This window comes from Myotis myotis, unplaced genomic scaffold (assembly GCF_014108235.1).
Source record: "Myotis myotis isolate mMyoMyo1 unplaced genomic scaffold, mMyoMyo1.p scaffold_m19_p_10, whole genome shotgun sequence".
NCBI classification, from domain to species: domain Eukaryota; kingdom Metazoa; phylum Chordata; class Mammalia; order Chiroptera; family Vespertilionidae; genus Myotis; species Myotis myotis.
The window spans coordinates 53,348,628-53,368,827 of NW_023416314.1; the positions used below are offsets into that span (position 1 = coordinate 53,348,628).

At 52.1% G+C, this 20,200-nt stretch overlaps 1 protein-coding gene across 1 annotated transcript in view; it reads left to right on the plus strand.

Moving 5' to 3' along the window:
- The window catches only part of OTOG (otogelin), a 76,272-nt gene that overhangs the window by 19,073 nt on the left and 36,999 nt on the right, over positions 1 to 20,200 (plus strand). The window contains exons 18-27 of the mRNA XM_036326887.1: positions 143 to 355; positions 1,704 to 1,884; positions 3,514 to 3,588; positions 3,893 to 3,936; positions 5,477 to 5,630; positions 13,495 to 13,602; positions 16,959 to 17,097; positions 18,955 to 19,089; positions 19,390 to 19,536; positions 19,838 to 19,957. Coding sequence (XP_036182780.1) covers positions 143 to 355; positions 1,704 to 1,884; positions 3,514 to 3,588; positions 3,893 to 3,936; positions 5,477 to 5,630; positions 13,495 to 13,602; positions 16,959 to 17,097; positions 18,955 to 19,089; positions 19,390 to 19,536; positions 19,838 to 19,957 — 1,316 coding nt within the window. The remainder of the gene's footprint in view (positions 1 to 142; positions 356 to 1,703; positions 1,885 to 3,513; positions 3,589 to 3,892; positions 3,937 to 5,476; positions 5,631 to 13,494; positions 13,603 to 16,958; positions 17,098 to 18,954; positions 19,090 to 19,389; positions 19,537 to 19,837; positions 19,958 to 20,200) is intronic.

The window sequence follows — 20,200 nt, forward strand, 5'->3', positions numbered from 1 at the left end:
CACACACACACACACACACACACACACACACACACACACACACACACTCTCTCTCCCTGAGCTGTGGGGAGGGAGGCAGGGGCTGGGACTGGGCCCAGCAAGCCTGACCCCTGGCCCCCGGCCCTGTGCCTCCTGTCCGCAGTCTCCTACGCGGTGCAGGCCTGCAGCGTGCTCATGGAGGAGCTGTTTGCGCCCTGCTCCCTGTACCTGAGCCCCGTGCCCTACTTTGAGCAGTGCCGCCGGGACGCCTGCCGCTGTGGGCAGCCCTGTCTGTGTGCCACGCTGGCCCACTATGCCCACCTGTGCCAGCGCCACGGGCTCCCCGTCGACTTCCGCACCCACCTGCCAGCCTGTGGTGAGTGCCCCACACTTTTGCGCCCGTGTGAGGGGGGCTGGAGGAACGGGAGCTCCAGACCAGAGTGTCCACCTGAACTCTCCCCTCGCATGTCCCCAGTCTTCTCCAGCCTCACATCCCACCTCCCAAACAGCTTCTCCTGCTCTCCACCTCTGCCCAGGGCCCTTGGTCACCCAGGCCTGATGCCTGGGACATGTGACACCTAACTCCTGTCTTACCCTCACCTCCAGCCCATCTCCAGGTCCTGTCACCACCCCCACCACCACCACCACCACCTCTCAGCACTTGCATTGCCACCGCTCTGGTCAGAGCTGGAACAAGCTTTCTAAAGACCACCAGCTCCATGGCCCTCGGGTGCGTGTGTGGCTCAGTGGGCATGAGCTGGCCCATACCCACCACACCCCACCCCGGCCACACACTTCCCACCTCTTAGTTGTCTCTGTGCCCCTAGCCCCAGCACCGGGCCCCACTCTCTGTAAGCCTTAGGGAAATGTCTGTTGAATAAATGAAAAAGTAACAGTACTGGGAGTCAGGAGGCCTGAGTTCTAAGCCAGCCCAGCAGGTAATTGCTGTGTGTCCCTGGCAAGGCCATGCCCTCTCTGAGCCAAAGTTTCTCTAGAGGTGACTGGATAGGACGAGTGGTTCTCAGCGTTAGAACATTAGACTCACCCTGGGAACTTTTTCAAATGCACTTCCTGGGCCACATTCAGTTCAATGAAAACAACGTACCTGCTGAGGGGCTGGCATCAGCATCTTTAAAAACTCCCAGGTGGTTTGGTGTGCAGCCCTAGTGAGAACAACTGAGCAGGACGGTCTCAGGGGACCTACTTGCCCCGACGGGGGGTGGGAGACCGGAGGAGTGGGACAGCGGCCAGATTAAGTAAAGAGAAGACCGTCTGGACGAGAGGCTGCCGAGGGGGCATAATTGATCTTAAAAGCGTGGAAATGAGAGGGGCAGGAATGCGTGTATGTGTGTGTGTGTGTGTGTGTGTGTGTGTGTGTGTGTGTGTGTGTGTGATGGGGCGGGTATGTGGCTGTCAGGGGCCAGTGATTTCCACTCCTCCCCCAGTATCATTCCCTACGAGGAATGCCCTGCAAAGAACAAGAAACACCAATGGCAGGGCCCAGGCTGAAGTCGGGGGCTGGGGCCCAGCCTGCCGCCCTGCTACGCTGGTGTAGTGGGAGGCAGTGGGACGCTGCAGTCAGACTGGGTTTAAATCCCGACTCTGACCTAACCTGCTGTGTGACTTTGGGTGAGTGTCTTAACTTCTCTGGTTCTCAGTTCTCCTCATCAGGATAATGACCCCACCCTACACAGTTGTGGGGACAGTTCCATTTTCTACTACAGCACTGTCCTGTGAGGCCACCAAGGAGTACAGCCCCTGCGTGGCCCTGTGTGGACAAACCTGCCAGGACCTGGCTGGCCCTGAGGCCTGTGGCGGTGACCTCAGCGAGGACGAGTGTGTGGAGGGCTGTGCCTGCCCACCAGACACCTATCTGGACACCCAGGCTGACCTCTGTGTTCCCAGGTGAGCAGGTCAGCTTGACCTCTGTCAGTCGGGGAGGAGGCTAGGGTCTCCAGGGCACCTGAGACTAGGAAGCCTGCCTGGGCCTCTGATGTCCCTCCTTCATCTCAGAGTCACAGGGAAGATCTGGGTGGGCAAGGTGGGTGAATGGGTGGGCTCCCTCCTCAGCTCTGGCTCTTCAGGCCACTCCACAGAGACAAAACTACCCCACAGGCAGTGGGGCCCTGAAGTCACACTGGGTTTAAATCCCAACTCTAACCTTGACCTGCTGTGTGACCTTGGGTGAGTGTCTTAACATCTCTGGTTCTCAGTTCTCCTCATCAGGAGGACCACAAGACAGAACCACCCCACAGAGCCAAGAGAGTCTCTCTGCCCTCACCTCTCCCCTCTGTCCACAAATATTTATTGACCCCCTAGTGTGGTCCTGGCACTTCTAGGTCCGGGGAATTCAACAGTGAACAAACAGAATGCTGTCCTCATGGAGCTTCCATTCTAGGTGGTGGGGTGCGTAACAGACAGACAGACAGACAGACAGACACTTATGGGTCTGGTGGTGATCAGAGCTACAGAGTAGAGTGAGAATAGGAGTCCTTGGGGTGGGGAGGGTCACCGTTATGTCACCTGAGAGGAGCATGGAAGGAAGGCCTTTCTGATGAGGCAACTTTGGAAGTAAGGGAAGAGCGCTCCAAGCAGAGGGGATAGGACAGCCCTGAGGCCACTGTAGGCCTGGTCTCAGTGTGGCTGGAAGGCATGATGGGGAGTGGAACCCTCCCAGGATCCCGGGGTTCACAGGCAAGGCCCTTGATTGCCAGCCATTTCTCCATCTGTAAAATGGTTTCGTATTCGACTGAGTGGTGGGGGCTGGAGAGAGGCCTCTTTTGGGGGTAATATCAGAATCACTCAGGCCTTTTTAAACTCCAGAATCCTCCCCAGAGATCCAGCCCCTCCACCCCTGATGTTGAGTATTGCCAAGAGGGGAACCTCTGTAGGGTATATGGGAGTGGGGGTCGGGGGCGACTGGAGAAGGAGAAAGTGACTGAGAAACCTGGGGGTCGGATGGGTTCAGACTTCCCTTCCAGCCCCCAACGGCTCTGCTCCAAGGCCTGCCCTTGGCTATAGCCCACAGGTGCTGTGGGAGGCATGTGAGGAGGAAACAGTCTTTGCCCTCAGAGGACCTACAGTGAGGAACTGGAAGACAGCACAAGGATCCTTGCCTGACAGGGTCCATTGTGAGGGACTGATGACATGAGGGCCTTGCCTGGTGCTCAAAATATGTGACAACCTATGTGGCACTCCACAGCAATTAGAACAGATGCTGGGTGTGAATGACCCATACAAGACCATGGCCCTGTCCCTGACACGGCATGGGCTCAGGCAGCGTGGCCTTGATTTTTCATCCAAAAGAGATTGGCGTTGGGAGAGTACAGAGACCTTGATTCTGGGGCCCATCCCTGACCTCCGTCCCTGGTGCCAGGCTGGCTTCCTCACTCCTGGGAAATGGGTCACATGTCACAGTAGATGCCATTAGATGTCCCGATGCCCCTGGCTGGCAGAGGAGTGAGTCCCTGTCCTTGGCAGTCCCTGCCTTGGCCTCTGTGTCTGCTCACCATTCTCTGTTCCTGGGTTTTATAGGAACCAGTGCTCCTGCCACTTCCAAGGAGTGGACTATCCCCCAGGGGACAGCGACATCCCGTCTCTGGGCCACTGGTGAGCTCCCTGTGCAGCAGTGCTGCTGTCTTCCCTGTAAGTGGAAGCGGCTAACTGAAGAGAGCGCATCTGAGCAGGACGTCCCATGGATGGCACCCACCTCTGCACAGGAGCCAGGGACAGGCAGCGGGGATATCTGTCTGAGCCCAGAGATTGGGTGCCGTGACTCAGGGTCTCCAGGTCCTGCAGTGACGGGGCTTTGATGTCTGGGCTGTGCAGTGACTGGGTCAGCTGACCAGCATATCTCTCTCTCTCTCTCTCTCTCTCTCTCTCTCTCTCTCTCTCTCTCTCTCTCTCCCTGCAGCCACTGCAAAGATGGGGTCATGAGCTGTGACAGCAGAGCCCCAGGTACGGGGACTGGAAGGGAGGGGGCTCCTCCATGTAGTGTGGTTATAGAGAGGAGAGTGGGGAGCTCAAACACAGATCAGGACGGGGAGCGGTCACCCCCAATCTTGCCCTACACCGAGCCTTCTGTGTTCCCTGCCCTCTCGGGAAAGACTCCAGCTTGGAGGGTGGCGTCCAGAAGTCCTGTCCCAGCCTCAGCCCCACCCTGCGCCCGTCCTTCCTGCTTCTCTAGGAGAGCCTGAGACCATCTCTCTCAGGGGGGCCAGCTGGTGTCTGGATGGTCCCTGGACTTCCCCTGGGTCCTGGATTTCCTGGGCCTGAGCCATCACGTGTCTACTGAGGCAGACTCTCTGCCCAGTCAGGTGCTGGACGTGGGGGTCACAGAGATGGGGAGGACAGCCTGGGCCTTTGAGACATTCCCAGGCCATAGAGATGAGGGTGAGGTGGCCCAGCTTGGAGGTGGTAGAACGGAGACTGGGGTCTTCAGGGAGGGTCTCTTGGGGCAGAGGAGGCCACTGAGGGTGGAGGTCAGCACAGAGGGGACCAGAGACTAATCATATGGCAGGTGGCCAAGAGCAGGGCCTCCAGAGTCAGGCAGCCTCGGTTCAGATCCTGCCCAGCACTCACTAGCTGTGCAGTCCCGGGTAACTCACTTCACCTCTCTGGGCCTTTGTTAACTTTTGTAAGTAACCTAGACTTCTGCGTTCTCCCCATGTCCCATGTGTATTCCTGAAAGTGTTCTCCTTTGATCACTTCTGGCTTTGGGTTTCTGCCTCTTTGGGACTTTCATTTCATCTCCTGTGGCTATTCCTTTCTCTGCTCCATCCCAGGCTGGGCATGAAACTCAGCTCCCTTGTACTGATTTTCCTGAAGATCATGCACACAAGTGTGCGTGTGCACAGCCAACGTGACTGAAAACCTGGCGAGAGAGGAAAGAGAGAGAGAGAGAGAGAGAGAGAGAGAGAGAGAGAGAGAGAGAGAGAGAGAGAGAAAGAAAGAGAGTTAGTTTATGTCACAGAAATACGGGTAATGGGAACTGACTTCCTGTTTTTAAAAGCCCTCTGGCCACCCCGCCTCACTGCACGGCTACCCTATTTTTGGCTGCTCTCCTCGTCCCTCTGGGCACTTCCTCTTTATCCTGCCTTTTGCAAGCAGAAGTGGTTTCTCTACATTATATGGGGACATGAAGGAAAGAATACCTCACAGAGCTGTTACAGGAGTAAATAAGAAAACGCATGTGAAGTCGGGGAGCAGTGCCTGGTGGGTAGCTGGGGCTGGTAGCTGAGGAGGCTGTCCTGCTCTGGGACACCACACATCCCTCCTCTCCACGTGAATGTGCACATGGGAACCCAAGGAACGTCCAGAAGCAACCAGGGCACCACAAAGCATCAGGGCCCCATCTCCCCCTGCATCTCCCAGATGCTGGGTCCCCTCATCTCCCTCGCCAACCCTGCCGCCCAGGAGCCCACCCCCAGGCCCGGGTGTTCCAAGCATCTTGCTGAGTGCCCGTGCTCCTCCCAGCACCCACCCTCTCCTCTTTCAGCCGCTGCCTGTCCAGCCGGCCAGGTCTTCGTGAACTGCAGCAACCTGCACACCGACCCCGAGCTGAGCAGAGAGAGGACGTGTGAGCAGCAGCTGCTGAACCTGAGCGTGCCAGCCCGGGGCCCCTGCCTCTCAGGCTGTGCCTGTCCCCAAGGGTAAGTATCTATGTTGCCATGGTCTCCCACTTTGCGACCCTGAGGTGGAATGAGGGTCCGGGAAAACCTCACACAGCCTTGCAGGCCGACACTAGCCCAGGGCTGGCCTGTGACAACATAATGGCCAGTGAGGAGCCTGAGAGAGAGCAGGAGCATGTGGGGTAGAGTGTACCTGTCCCTGCTTATTACCAACAGGCAACCTTGGGTAAGGAGGGGGCCTGGCCTCTCTGAGGCTCAGTTTTTACATCTGTGAAATGGGAATAATAGTAATACCTAGCACCGCAGCAGGTTGTTGTGAGGATGAAACAAGATACTGAAGTTGAAGCGCTGAGTGGGTGTGGCAGGCTCTAGAGGTCCAGTGGATTCAAGGCTGTGAGAGCGTAAACCCTTGTTTCAGCTCCCAACCTCTTTCCCTGAACAGAGGTCTGAACAGAGTCCTCTGGTGACAGTCTGGTGCCCCTATAATCCTCGCAAAAGCAAGGCCCACCCAGTGTCCCTCAGGTGGCATGAAAGCTGTGAGATCCATACGAGGTGGGTTTCGTGGGTTGCCCGTGGGTGCTCTGTACACAGGTGGCTGCAGGGGCCCTGTACCCAGCTCTGCCAGTTCTCATTCCTGATGCTGGTCTTGCTTCAGGTCTGGGTTGAGAAGACAGATGGTGCCATGACTTGGCATTGCAGGGCTGTGTCCTTCAGCCTGTGCAGTGGTCAGTGGCCAGCTGGGAGTCGTGGGCCAGGCCTGGTAGCCAAGGGAAGTGAGGGGGTGGGGGGGATCAGGACTTCTAGGGCGGGAAAGGGAAGAGGCAGTCATTTGGAGCTTTACTGGTTATGGAATACTTCGATATTACCATCCCATTCAATCTCAGAGCATCCCTCAAAGAAAGGAGGGAAGGATCATTATTCCCATTTTGCAGATGAAGAAACAGGCCAGGGCAGGATGGAGGGAAATGGTCTGCCCTGGCAGCCGTGACTCAAAGCCCGCAGTGCTCACTCTAAAGCCTGCCCACTGGTTAGAGTGTGCTGGCTCCACGAGGCCCAAGGCCTGGTCCCCTACACAGAAGTCACAATGTGGGTGATGAGCCTGCCCCTTCCTAGGCAAGGGCATCCACAAGAAGCCCCGTGAGGTCTCAAGAACCCGCACAGGATCCTAAGCCAACTGCCACCTGCTGCCAGGCCCCAGAGGAGCTTGCGAAGGGTGTCTGTCACTGAAGGCCTCTGTGGCACTGTCCTGTGTGCACCGGACAGGGAGAGCCAGGGCCTCTGAGGTCAGGAGCGGAGGGCCAGTCACTGCCCAGCACGGTGGGAAGGCCACAGAGGGAAGGTGGAACTGGGAGGGGTGGACTGGAATGGGAGACTTGGCTCGGTTCTGCCAGTGACTCGTCATGTGACCTCTCTCAACAGATCCTCGTCTGTAAATTGAGGGTTGAGGGCTCCCTCCAGGAAGGGACTGGGGAATGGAGGATTCAGCGAGACCCCTCTTGTGAAGGAGCTTTGGGGTTCTCTAGCGATGTATGTGCTCCTCAAATATTAATGTGCTCACGAATCTCCACCAGAGACTCTGCATTTCCAACCAGCTCCCCGGAGACGCTGTGCTGGTCTGGGGACCTCACTTTGAGCATCAAGGGTCTAACACCCTGTCCAACACTCGGACTCATTTAACCCGGAAGAGCTCAGAAGCCAGAGTGGGGTTCCCTTTTCAGTCCCAGGTTCCGAAGGGGAGGAGAGGATGGGAAGGTTTCCAATGGGCTGGGTGACCTTGGACAGGTTACCCGGCCACTCAGGCACCCGTTTTCTTGTCTGTAAGGCCCGGCTGGCTGCTGGCAGGACCCATCTGAGCGGGCAGGACCCAAATCCTCCTCCCCCGCCCCAGGCCTCTCACAGGTCAATCTAGGTCCCGGCGCTGTGCCAAGAACACCACAGTCTGAGGGCTTCATGTTTGTCATTCATTATGTGACATCACTTGGTTTTTCTGAGCCTGGGTTTGCTCCTCTGGGAATTGAGGGCAGTAGCACCCACCCTGCAGGGTTCTCGTGAGGTTTAAATGAGACAGAGGTTTCGAGGAGCCGGCACTGCTCAGCGGTGCTCCATGAAGACTCGTTCTCTTCCCCTTTTCAGCGTTCAATCCCATCACCTCCGGGGTATTTGCCCTCGTGGCTCATGCCCTATGAGGAGCTCCCACACCTCCCACAGGGGCTTCTCCAAGGGAAATTATTACAATCTCAGCTTGTAAGGAAAGGGCAGGCATCTCCTAGCCTCGTGGAGCATCCTCCTGGGATTTGGGGTAAGGTTCCCAATGATGTCCAAGCACCGTCCTAGCAACCCCTGTTGGGGACCCTCTGGGCCCCTGGGCCCCCATGCCTCTCCCCATAGTGTTTCTAAGAACCTCAGGATGCCATGAATTGCTGCAAAGGACCCGGCCGCTGCAGGGGCCACGGAGGCTGGCGGTGTCACTGCAAGGGACCTGGGCCGCCAGGCAGTCCAGCACAGCGGTGATGTACTATCTCACCACCTCCTGGTGAGTTAGCCCCTGAACCTCAGGTTCCTCATCTTACAGTGGCAGAGAGTAGGCACTCATGTGAGCAGACAGCGTTGTCTTCTTTCATTTGGATCCCATGCATTTGCAATTGTCCCCCGAGGGGGCCTTGGAACTAGAAGGTCCTTTAACAGTTGAGGAAAGGGCGCCTCACAGATTGAGGGCACCTGGAGGACAGAGGCCAAAGCTCCAAGTCTTTTCTCACTCCTCTCTGTGGTGGGCGCGAAGCAGGTGCTCGGGACGCAGTCAGCCTGCAGAGGGCCGGAGGGAGCGCTGGATGGTGGGTGGAGGGAAGACCTCTGAGGAAGCGTCTAGAGCCCAGGCCTGGGGCTGGAGGTGGAAGGCAATGAGCCAGCCCACTGCTGGTGTCTGATGCAATTATGGGGAGAGGAGGGGCAGGAAAACAATGTTACTGTGTCCATTCCCGGTGCTAGGCAGTGTGCCCAGCTCTGTAATTAGATTCTCATAATGACCTTGAGAGGAAGGTGTCATTATTTTCCTTTTATACATAAAAAAGTAGAGGCTTAGAAAGGTGGCTTCAAGGAAAGCGAAATGGGTGAAGCGCAAGCCTTTCCCCCTGCTTCCCCCCACAATCGCAGTGACGTGCTGGTGATGGAGTAAATAAGGTATACATCCCCAGCGAGAAGGAGAACAGCAGTGGGGTGACAGTGGACAAGATGGGTCCATCGTTTCTGAAGGAGGAATGAGCTGGGTGTGTGGAAACTGACCTTGTGAGCAGAGGTTGGCAGCTGATGCCTGGGCAGCCAGGAGAGCAACCTACTTCCTGCCGACAGCTCTAGGACAGGAGGCTCTGGGAATCCCAGAAGGTGGGTGGGGGCAGGGAGACAGGCAGACAAGTCGCAAGTCAAGTCGTGTCAGGATCAGTTAGACCACTGGCCCCCTTCCCCACCCCCGGGGTCCTGAGACTGCCCTAGTGCCACCCAGCAGGAGAGAGGTGGTAAGAGTTTCTAGAGAAACCAAATCCGAGGCTTTGATCTTAGGGGGCAAGGAGGGACGAGAGATGGAGTGAAAACTGGGAGATGGAAGGAAAACCTACTGGGTCCCCTGCCTCTTCCCCAGCCTCGTTCCCAGGTCGGTGGCATCAAAGCTTTAGCCTCCCAGGCCACAGATGAAAGAGGATTCTTCTCTATATAATTGGCTGGGGCTAAAGGAAACAAACAACAGAAGCTGGCGTTTGGGGGATTCCCAAGAAAATGGTGGGTCCCCCTTAAATATGGAGGTTCCAGTCAGCCTTTGGTGCCTCACTGTGTTTTTTTTTTTCCTTTAAAGACTTAGGCATAATTTATATGTAATAAAATGTACAGATTCTGAGTATACAGCTGTGCTAAGCTTTGACAAATCTATATCCTCTTGTAACCCACACCCCTCTCAAAATATAGAAGCTTCTGCCACTTTAAAAAATTCCCTCCTGCCCTATGCCTTTCCCTAGGTGGTTCCTCTCACCCCCTTCACCAGGGCCTTCCTTTCAGCATAGACGGCCTCTGGCTGTTCTGGATGTTCACGGCCATGGACTCAGACAGTATGACATCGGTCTTCCTTTCCTTAGCATATGTTTTCGAGGTTGATCCACATGGCGACACTTTCCAGTCGTTCGTTTCTGTTTACTGCTCAGCAGTATTCCGTTGTGTGAATAGACAGTAACTCACTTACCCACTCAAACGCTGATGGCTGTTCGGGTTGCTTCCAGTTTGGGGTTACTTTGAATAAGGCTGCTCTGTCTTCCTCTTGGGTGAGCAGGTTGGCATGGAATTGGGCCCCAGGGTGGATTTCTGTGTAACCAGATGAGAAACTTCCAAATAATTTTCCAAGGCGCTGGTGCAATCGTACACTCTGACCGCGGGAGAGGGCTGGCCGCAGCACCTTCACACTATCACTTGGTGTTTTCTGACTTTTTTTGTCGTTTCAGTGAGAACATAGTCCTAGCTCACTACAGTTTTAATTGTATTTCCCTAATGACTAACGGTGAGTCCTTTTTCACATGCTTTTTGTACAGCTTCCTTTGCGGAGTGTCCATTCAAGTCTTTTGCCTATTTTTCATTGGGACGATATTTAAAATTGAGTTGTACAAGCTCTTCATATATCCCGGATGGAAGCCCTTTGTCCGACATATGAATTGCAAATGTTTTCTTCCAGTCTGAGGTTTGCCTGTTCATTTACGTAATGTGTTTCATATGTCTAAAGACTTCTGATGAGCAGAAGTTTTAAATTGTGATGATGTCCAGTAATTGGCCATTTCTTTCTTTAGGATTAGTGCTGTCTGTGTCCTAAGAAATCTCTGCCAACTCCACGGTTGCAAAGATATTCTCCTATGTTTCCTTCTAGGAGCTTTACAATTTTAGCTTTTACATTTGGGTCTGCAAGCTATCTAAAATTATCATATTTTGTATATGTTGCAAAATGAAGTCGAGTTTTTAATTTTTTCTCTGATGGCTATCTATTGGTTCTAGCCTCATTTTTTTTAAAAAAAAAAATAAGACTTTCCTCTCCTTATTGAATTGTTTTGGCACTTATGTAAAAAAAAAAAAAAAAAAATCAATTGACTTTAGAAATGTGGGTCTATTTCAGGACTCTCTGTTTGGTTTCATTGATCTATTTTTCTATCTTTAGGCCTATATCACCCTGTCTTGATTTCTAAAGCTTTATAGGAAGTCTTAAAATCAGAAAGTGATAGTGTTCCAACTTTGTTGCTTTTCAAAGTCTTTTTGGCCCTTCTAGGTCTTTGCATTTCCATGTAAATTTGGGATCAGCTTGTTAATTTCTTCCAAAGAGTCTCTGGGATTTTGTTCAATCTGTAGATCAATTTGGGGAGAACTGGCGCCGGCACACTCGTGAGTCTTCCGGTGCACAAACATGGTATTATCAGTTCATCTATGGAGTCTTCTTTCATCTCTCTCAGCCATGCTTCAGTTTTCACATAAAGGTTTTTGCACATTTGTTATTGAATTTATTCATAAGCATTTGATGTTTTTATTGTGCATTGCATCTAAGTTGTCAACTTTATTGACTTGATACTGTATAAATATTGCTTTGTTTTCCTTTTAATATCTGTAGGGTATGCAGTGCTGTCTCCTCTTTGTTCCTGATATTGAAGATTTTATTTATTTACTAGAGGCCCGGTGTACGGATTCGTGCACCAATGGAGTCCCTCAGCCTGGCCTATGAGGATCAGGCTGACACTGGCTCTTTGACATCTCCCGAAGGGTCCCAGATTGAGAGAGGGCAGTTCCCAGGTGACACATCCTGGAATCTGGCTCCCTCCTCTCTGGTTCTGGGTGTGTCACCCAAGAACCACAGCTGCCAAGTCACAGCAGCTCAGCAGCTCCTGTGTTGAGCATCTGCCCCCTGATGGTCAGTGCACGTCATAGCTACCAGTCAGAGTGTCTGCCCCCTGCTGGTCATTGCACATGATAGCTACCAGCTGGCCAGTTGAACTAGGCTTATATATATATAGATTTGTTTTTTACTATCCAGTCTAACCAAAGCGTTGCCAATTTTATTGATCTTGTCCAAGAACCAACTTCTGGTTTTATTGATTTTATGTTTTCTATTTTAATTCTGCTCTTATCTCTATTATTTCCTTCTTATTACTTACTTTGAATTTAATTTGGGTTGATTTTCTAATTTAGACATTTTATTGCAATTCCTTCTTATTTTCTAATATAAGTATTTAAAGCTAAAAATTTCCCTGTAAGCACTGCTTTAGCTGCACTCTACTAATAGCGATACAATGTGTTTTTATTTTTTTGGTAATATTTTCTAATTTCCTCTTTGATTCATGGTTTATTTAGAAATGCTACTAAATTTTGGAATATTTGGAGGTTTCCTTATATCTGTTCATTCCTGGTTTCTAATTTAATTTCATGGTGGTTAGAAAATATTCTTTGTATGATTTCAAGTCTTTGAAATTTTTTTATGGTATAGAATATAGTTATCTTGGTGAGCTTTCCATGTGTGCTTGAAAGCTATGTGCATTCTGCTATTATTGGATAGAGAGTTCTTTAATTGTCAATTAGGTAGAGAGCATTGTTTGACCTGTTCAAATCTTTTACATCTCTGATGATTCTTTTTGCCTATTTGTTCTATCATCAATGGAGTGGAGTGTTGGAATCACCAACTATAATTATAGATTTGTCTCTTTCACCTGTTCTGTGAGTTTTTTCTTCTGTTTTGTTTGTTTTTTAGGCTTTGTTACTTAGTGCATGTCATTGAGGATTGTTATGGTCTCTTGATAAACTGACTCTTTTATTGTCATGAAATAGCCCTCTTTATTACTGTTAATGCCACTTGTCTTGAAGTCTACTTTGTCTGATGTTAATATAGCCATCCCGTCTTTCTTATGGCTGGTATTTCCCCCACCATTTACTTTTACCTTATCTGTGCTTTTATATTTTAATTGTGTCTTTTGTAAACAGAATATAATTGGATGTTGCTTTTTTAGCTGATGTTACAGTTTCTCCCTTTTTATTGGAGGATTTATGCATTTGCATTTAATGTAATTTGACTAGATTCAATACTACCATTCATACTACTATCTGTTTGTTCTATTCTTTTTTTTTATTCTTCTGCCTTCTTTTAGGTTAAGTATTTTCCAGTATTCTATTTTATCTCCTTTATTAATTTTAAACTATATATCTTGGCAATTTTTGCAGTGTTTCTAGAGATTATATGTATCTTTCATTTATCAGTTTATCACAAATTAATATTTTCCACTCTATGTAGAATATTTGCAACAATGTAGTTTCATTTATTTCCTTCTCATTCTTATTATTGTCATACATTTTACTTTTATATGTTATAAACCCCACAATTCATTGACATGAATCTTGCTCTCAATGCTGTTTTCTCTTACAGAAATTAAGAAATAATTTTTTATGTTTACCAACAGATTTTCCATTTTTTTCAAGCTTTTCATTCCTTCACGTGGAGCTGCGTTTCCATCTTCCTGAAAAACTCCATTTAACATTTCTTTTACTGCAGGTCTACTGGGTATTCCATGGGGAACATGGTCTGTTTATTAGTCTACAGCTGGTGCTGAGGGGCAAATGGCATCTAGCCTGGTTGGGGGATGTGGCTGGTAGGGCATAGCCTTGCTTCCTGATGAATGGCAGAGCTGGGCCAACTCTGTGTCCGGTTTTTCCAGTTACCAAGGTACCTCTGAATCCCACTGGGCAGGATGGTAGTGGGTACATGGCCAGTCTCTTCTAGGGTAAATGCCGAGAGCCACCCTGGATGTCCATGTGGTTACGGGGTCCTCCCCAGATGGCAGAAGTGGGAAGGGCGCTCTCCTGACCACCTGCTTACTGTGTCCCGCAGCCTCCTCAGACATGGGGATGCATGTTTCCTGCCGGAGGAGTGCCCATGCACCTGGAAGGGGAAGGAGTATTTCCCTGGGGACCAGGTCATGTCTCCCTGTCATACCTGGTAAGTGAAGGCCCCACCCAGACTCTAGCTTTATCTGGGGGTGGGGTGGGGATAGATATGGGATGCAGGATCATGAACACAATCAAGCATGCCCCTTCCATATTCATGTTGTAGGGGTTTTGCCTCCATATACCAGTATATGCATAGAAAGAATTTTAGGGGTGTTTTTGTGAGTATTTACATGAATGTGATTTGTTCAGACATGTATATAAATGTATACACGCATATTTGTAAACTTGATGGTGTGTTTGCATATTTATATAAATGCATAAGGTGGGCAGAAATCCAAAACCCATAGAGTGTATACATGAATGTATATGCAAGTGCATATACTAGTATATGAACAGATGGGCATTCATAAACTTGAATATGTTAGTGAATATATACAATTATGGATTTGTGTATGTATACAGGTATGTTTATATATATGTGAGCATATACATTTTCACAATCAATGAGGCCTCTCAACAGGCTGGGCAGCTTCTACTGCGGCCACCTCTGCCAGGTGCCTCAGAGGTTCCAGCCGGGGCTTTCCAGGGCTCTGAGAATGCTGATGCTCCTCCAGCCTTCGTGTATCTGTAGGATGGAGGCAGCCCTGCCACGCCCCAGGGGCCAGGGGCCAGCTCAGGGGCCTGGGGCCAGCTCAGGGGCCCCGAAGCCCTGGCTCCTGCCACTCTCTGGCCAATGACCAAAGCATATCAGCTAAAGCAGTGGGGCTAAGATGGGGAGGGGAAGGAGACAGGATCAGGATGCCTCAGCTCATTCCAATGGGGCCTCCCACCCAGTGGAACCCATGTCCTGTCCTAGTCCCACATCATATTCCAGTGACTGTCCAAAGGGGTCAGGCTGGGTACAAGACCCTGGGTACAGTGGCTTTGGGTCAGGCTGGGTGCAAGACCCTGGGTACAGTGGCTTTAGGTCAGGCTGGGTGCAAGACCTGGGTACAGTGGCTTTGAGTCAGGCTGGGTACAAGACCTGAGTACAGTGGCTTTGGGTCAGGCTGGGTACAAGACCTGGGTAAAGTGGCTTTGGGTCAGGCTGGGTGCAAGACCCTGGGTACAGTGGCTTTGGGTCAGGCTGGGTACAAGACCCTGGGTACAGTGGCTTTGGGTCAGGCTGGGTGCAAGACCCTGGGTACAGTGGCTTTGGGTCAGGCTGGGTACAAGACCCTGGGTACAGTGGCTTTGGGTCAGGCTGGGTGCAAGACCCTGGGTACAGTGGCTTTGGGTCAGGCGGGGTACAAGACCTGGGTACAGTGGCTTTGGGTCAGGCTGGGTGCAAGACCTGGGTACAGTGGCTTTGGGTCAGGCTGGGTACAAGACCTTGGGTACAGTGGCTTTGGGTCAGGCTGGGTGCAAGACCTTGGGTACAGTGGCTTTGGGTCAGGCTGGGTACAAGACCCTGGGTACAGTGGCTTTGGGTCAGGCTGGGTGCAAGACCCTGGGTACAGTGGCTTTGGGTCAGGCTGGGTACAAGACCCTGGGTACAGTGGCTTTGGGTCAGGCTGGGTACAAGACCTGAGTACAGTGGCTTTTTGTCAGGCTGGGTGCAAGACCCTGGGTACAGTGGCTTTGAGTCAGGCTGGGTACAAGACCTGAGTACAGTGGCTTTGGGTCAGGCTGGGTACAAGACCTGAGTACAGTGGCTTTGAGTCAGGCTGGGTACAAGACCTGGGTACAGTGGCTTTGGGTCAGGCTGGGTGCAAGACCTGGGTACAGTGGCTTTGAGTCAGGCTGGGTACAAGACCTGAGTACAGTGGCTTTGGGTCAGGCTGGGTACAAGACCTGAGTACAGTGGCTTTGGGTCAGGCTGGGTGCAAGACCCTGGGTACAGTGGCTTTGGGTCAGGCTGGGTACAAGACCCTGGGTACAGTGGCTTTGGGTCAGGCTGGGTGCAAGACCCTGGGTACAGTGGCTTTGGGTCAGGCTGGGTACAAGACCCTGGGTACAGTGGCTTTGGGTCAGGCTGGGTGCAAGACCCTGGGTACAGTGGCTTTAGGTCAGGCTGGGTGCAAGACACTGGGTACAGTGGCTTTGGGTCAGGCTGGGTGCAAGACCCTGGGTACAGTGGCTTTGAGTCAGGCTGGGTACAAGACCTGAGTACAGTGGCTTTGGGTCAGGCTGGGTACAAGACCTGAGTACAGTGGCTTTGGGTCAGGCTGGGTACAAGACCTGAGTACAGTGGCTTTGAGTCAGGCTGGGTACAAGACCTGGGTACAGTGGCTTTGGGTCAGGCTGGGTGCAAGACTCTGGGTACAGTGGCTTTGAGTCAGGCTGGGTACAAGACCTGAGTACAGTGGCTTTGGGTCAGGCTGGGTACAAGACCTGAGTACAGTGGCTTTGGGTCAGGCTGGGTGCAAGACCCTGGGTACAGTGGCTTTGGGTCAGGCTGGGTACAAGACCCTGGGTACAGTGGCTTTGGGTCAGGCTGGGTGCAAGACCCTGGGTACAGTGGCTTTGGGTCAGGCTGGGTACAAGACCCTGGGTACAGTGGCTTTGGGTCAGGCTGGGTGCAAGACCCTGGGTACAGTGGCTTTAGGTCAGGCTGGGTGCAAGACTCTGGGTACAGTGGCTTTGGGTCAGGCTGGGTGCAAGACCCTGGGTACAGTGGCTTTGAGTCAGGCTGGGTACAAGACCTGAGTACAGTGGCTTTGGGTCAGGCTGGGTACAAGACCTGAGTACAGTGGCTTTGGGTCAGGCTGGGTACAAGACCTGAGTACAGTGGCTTTGAGTCAGGCTGGGTACAAGACCTGGGTACAGTGGCTTTGGGTCAGGCTGGGTGCAAGACTCTGGGTACAGTGGCTTTGAGTCAGGCTGGGTACAAGACCTGAGTACAGTGGCTTTGAGTCAGGCTGGGTGCAAGACCCTGGGTACAGTGGCTTTGGGTCAGGCTGGGTGCAAGACCCTGGGTACAGTGGCTTTGGGTCAGGCTGGGTGCAAGACCTGGGTACAGTGGCTTTGGGTCAGGCTGGGTAAAGTGGCTTTAAAAGGTCAGGGGGCACTGACCCATGGTCTCGTGTTTCAGAGATGAGTGTGTTCTGTACGAGCCCTTCCCAGCCCCTCAGCTCTCCTGAACGGTCTCTTGTAGGCTGAGGAGCGTCTCCTAGACTCAGGGTTTCCTCTCACCCTAATGAGTGTGTGCACATGGAGTGTGCAGAGGCTGTGTGCTTTAAGGGTGGTGTCTCCTACATAAAGGGACCCACAATCCCACCCTCCAGGCTTCTGTGGGAGGCTGATGATGTTTGTTGGTCCCCGGCCCTGGGGCACACAGTGAGAGCTCAGTAGGCAATGTCTCCGTCAAGGATATTCAGGGGGGTGGGAGTACCCTGCCAGCTGGTCCGGGTGCATGTGTTTCAGCGTGTGCCAGCAAGGCTCCTTCCAGTGTGCCCTCCATCCCTGTGCCGCCACCTGCACGGCCTATGGCGACCGGCATTACCGCACGTTTGACGGGCTCCCGTTTGACTTCGTGGGCGCATGCAAGGTGCACCTGGTCAAGGTGAGCCCCTGGATGCGTCTGCCCAGCTGGCTCCATGAGGGCCCAGGGTAGCTGAGGCTGCAGACCTGTCAGAGCCTGGTGATGCTCTGGACTCCAGTGTGACGCTAATTGGGTGGTTGGGGGATCTAAGCCCTGGAGTGCGGCTATCCAGAGGCGGAAGGAAATGTCAAGGAGCAAGCCAGAGGCTGGACAGAGCTCACCAGTCCTAAAGTGCTCCACTGCCTGTTCACTCACCATTATAACCTTGGGTCCCTGTGTTCTTCTGTCTATAGTAACAGCTAGTGCCTTTTGAGCTTTTGTTATGTGCATGGTGGTCGACTGAGCACTGTTTGTGGATTATTTTACTTCATTCTGACAGCAGCCCTACGAGGTAGTTATTGACCCCATGTTATACTAGTAGATGTAGCAACTGGGGCTTTGAAAGGGTAGGTATGTTGCCCAAGGTCCCACTGCCAGGCAGTGGCAGAGCTGGGTCAGGTTTGAACTAAGAAGTCCGAATGGAGAATTGGTGCTTAAGGAGTCACGTGGAGGAAGAGGCATGGCGATGGGGCGGGGCACAGTAGAAGCAGGATCCCCTCCAGCAGGAGGAAAGGGTACCAGCAGGGTAGGTGGGAGGGTGCCAGAGACACACCAGGGGACCTTGGTTTTGCTAAGGGCCAGTCTATTTCATTATCTATATATATATATGTAAGAGAGTAACATGCAAATCGACCAAACGGCGGAACAACCAGAACAACCGCTCGACCAGTCGCTATGAGGCGCACTGACCACCTCTTGGTCCCTCCCCCTGGCTGGCAGGCTCTGATCCCCCAATGGCAAACAGGGAACTGGGGGATGGGAGGCGGTGGGGGCTGGGCCAGCTGCCGGGCAGCCGGGGAAGATGGCCCTGATCACAGGCCAGGCCTAGGGACCGTACCCGCACACGAGTTTCGTGCCCCGGGCCTCTAGTGTAATAATAATAAACCTTTTATGGAATGAGTCCTATCTATGGGGCACATAACTTCAAAGCTCCACAGACCCCATTTTATTTTTTAAATTTCGAAGCTAATGTATGTCCTTCACTAAGATTTAAAATAATAGAATAGCACATATTAAAAACAAATATTCCTCCTCATATATTTTTTGTTCTCATTCCCTGTTCCTAACCGGTGTGAATCCTGAAAGATCATTTTTCATCACACACACGCACCTATACACTCTTTGTTTCGTTTATATGGATAAGTTTCTACAATTTGCTTTTTTCCCCACTTAACAGTATACCTTGAACATTATCTCATATAGTCAGTGCACACATTTTTCTTTCTTCTTGCTGTTGAATTCTGCAGAGAGGACATGCTCTAGTCTGTTTTATTATTCCCTCATTGATGGATTTTTAGGCTGTTGCCAATATTTAAATGCACAATGAGTACTTTTGTGAAAGTATCTCTAGACTTTTAGAAGTGAAATTGCTATAAAAAGTATGTACATGTAAAATATTGCTTAATGCCTGCAAATTGCCCTCCAGAAAGGCTTACACTGCCACCTACCATTATCACTGTATGTGAGGCAGTGTCCCTTCCCCTACACGCCTGTCCTCCTATTATTCATTCATTCATTCACTCATTCATTCATCCATTCACTCATCAGATACTTTTTGGAGAGCCACTACATGCTAAACACTGCACTAGGTGCCTCCCCCCGCCCCCCCAATGGACACTGAGCTTCAGAAAACTGAAGTAGGTTGCCCAAAGTCACACAGCTAATAAGAGGTAGAAGTGAGTTGAAAGCCACTTCAGAGTTCGTGTCCCTCTACCCCTGTGCCTCTCAGCAGACCTCTTCTCTCGCTGGTTTCACTAAAGGAATTTGTTTTCTCCTCAGAGCACATCAAATTTCAGCTTCTCTGTGATTGTAGAAAATGTAAACTGCTACAGCTCTGGCATCATCTGCAAGAAATTTATTTCCATCAACGTTGGGAACTCACTCATCATCTTTGATGACGACTCGGGAAATCCCGTAAGGCCCGGTGCAGGTGAAGGTTGTAGGGTCACGTGGCAGGTTAACGGGCTGAGGGCGGAAGAGGGCTAAGGACTGGTTTCTTTACCACAGCAATTTCTCTGGGAGCCCTGGAATCAGCAGCTCAGATGGTTCCTGACCTTGGCCAGGGTCAGGAACACAGAGGTCAATGTCAAGGTGTGAGGGAGGCGTAGGAGTTGGTGAGGTCCCGGGGCTGGGCAGTGACCTGTGGCCAGGCCCAGCTGCCTCAGGTGTTGGGGGACGCTTTGGCCTCAGGAATGACCATCTCTGTCGCCTCAGAGTCCTGAGAGCTTCCTGGACGAGAAGCAAGAGGTCCACACGTGGCAAGCAGGGTTTTTCACGCTGGTGCATTTCCCGCGGGAGCACATCACCCTCCTATGGGACCAGAGGACCACAGTGCACATCCAGGCTGGGCCACAGTGGCAGGTAGTCACATGACGAGTGACCCTCCAGGAGCCATCTGCTCCTGCCTGGGGCTGAGCCAAGCCCCTGGGTGTCCGTGGGTGAGCTCTACCCTCCCGGGGGAGCCAGCAGCAGCATGCCTTCTGTCCTGTCCTCCCCACCCCTTCTTATCTGACCCTTCACCTACTCCTCTTCATCCTCTTCATCCTGGGACCTCAGTAGTTGCTTCTAGGTTCATGACAGATTCCTGGGCTCACGGCAACCCCCTGCCCATGGTTCACCCCTGGCAAGCCTGCAACTGACATGGTGTCCTCTCTTCTTCCAGGGCCAGCTGGCGGGGCTCTGTGGGAACTTTGACTTAAAAACCATCAATGAGATGAGGACCCCAGAGAACTTGGAGTTAACTAACCCCCAGGAATTTGGCAGCAGCTGGGCTGCAGTTGAGGTAAAGCCCCCGTGAGCTGGGCCCTGGCCAACGCGAGAGGACCTGGCCCAGGTCAAGCAAAAGGGACACTGGTGGGAGGCTGCTCCTTCTTCTCTCGGCCTCTGAGCTGCATCCCCAGCCCAGACTATCCTGTGGCCCAAGGACACCTACCATCCCATCTCACAAATCAGTGCACACCTGCCCTGGTCCAGGCTCCGGGGGGCGGGGGGGGGGCGGGGGGGGCGGGGGAGGACTGGGAAGGAG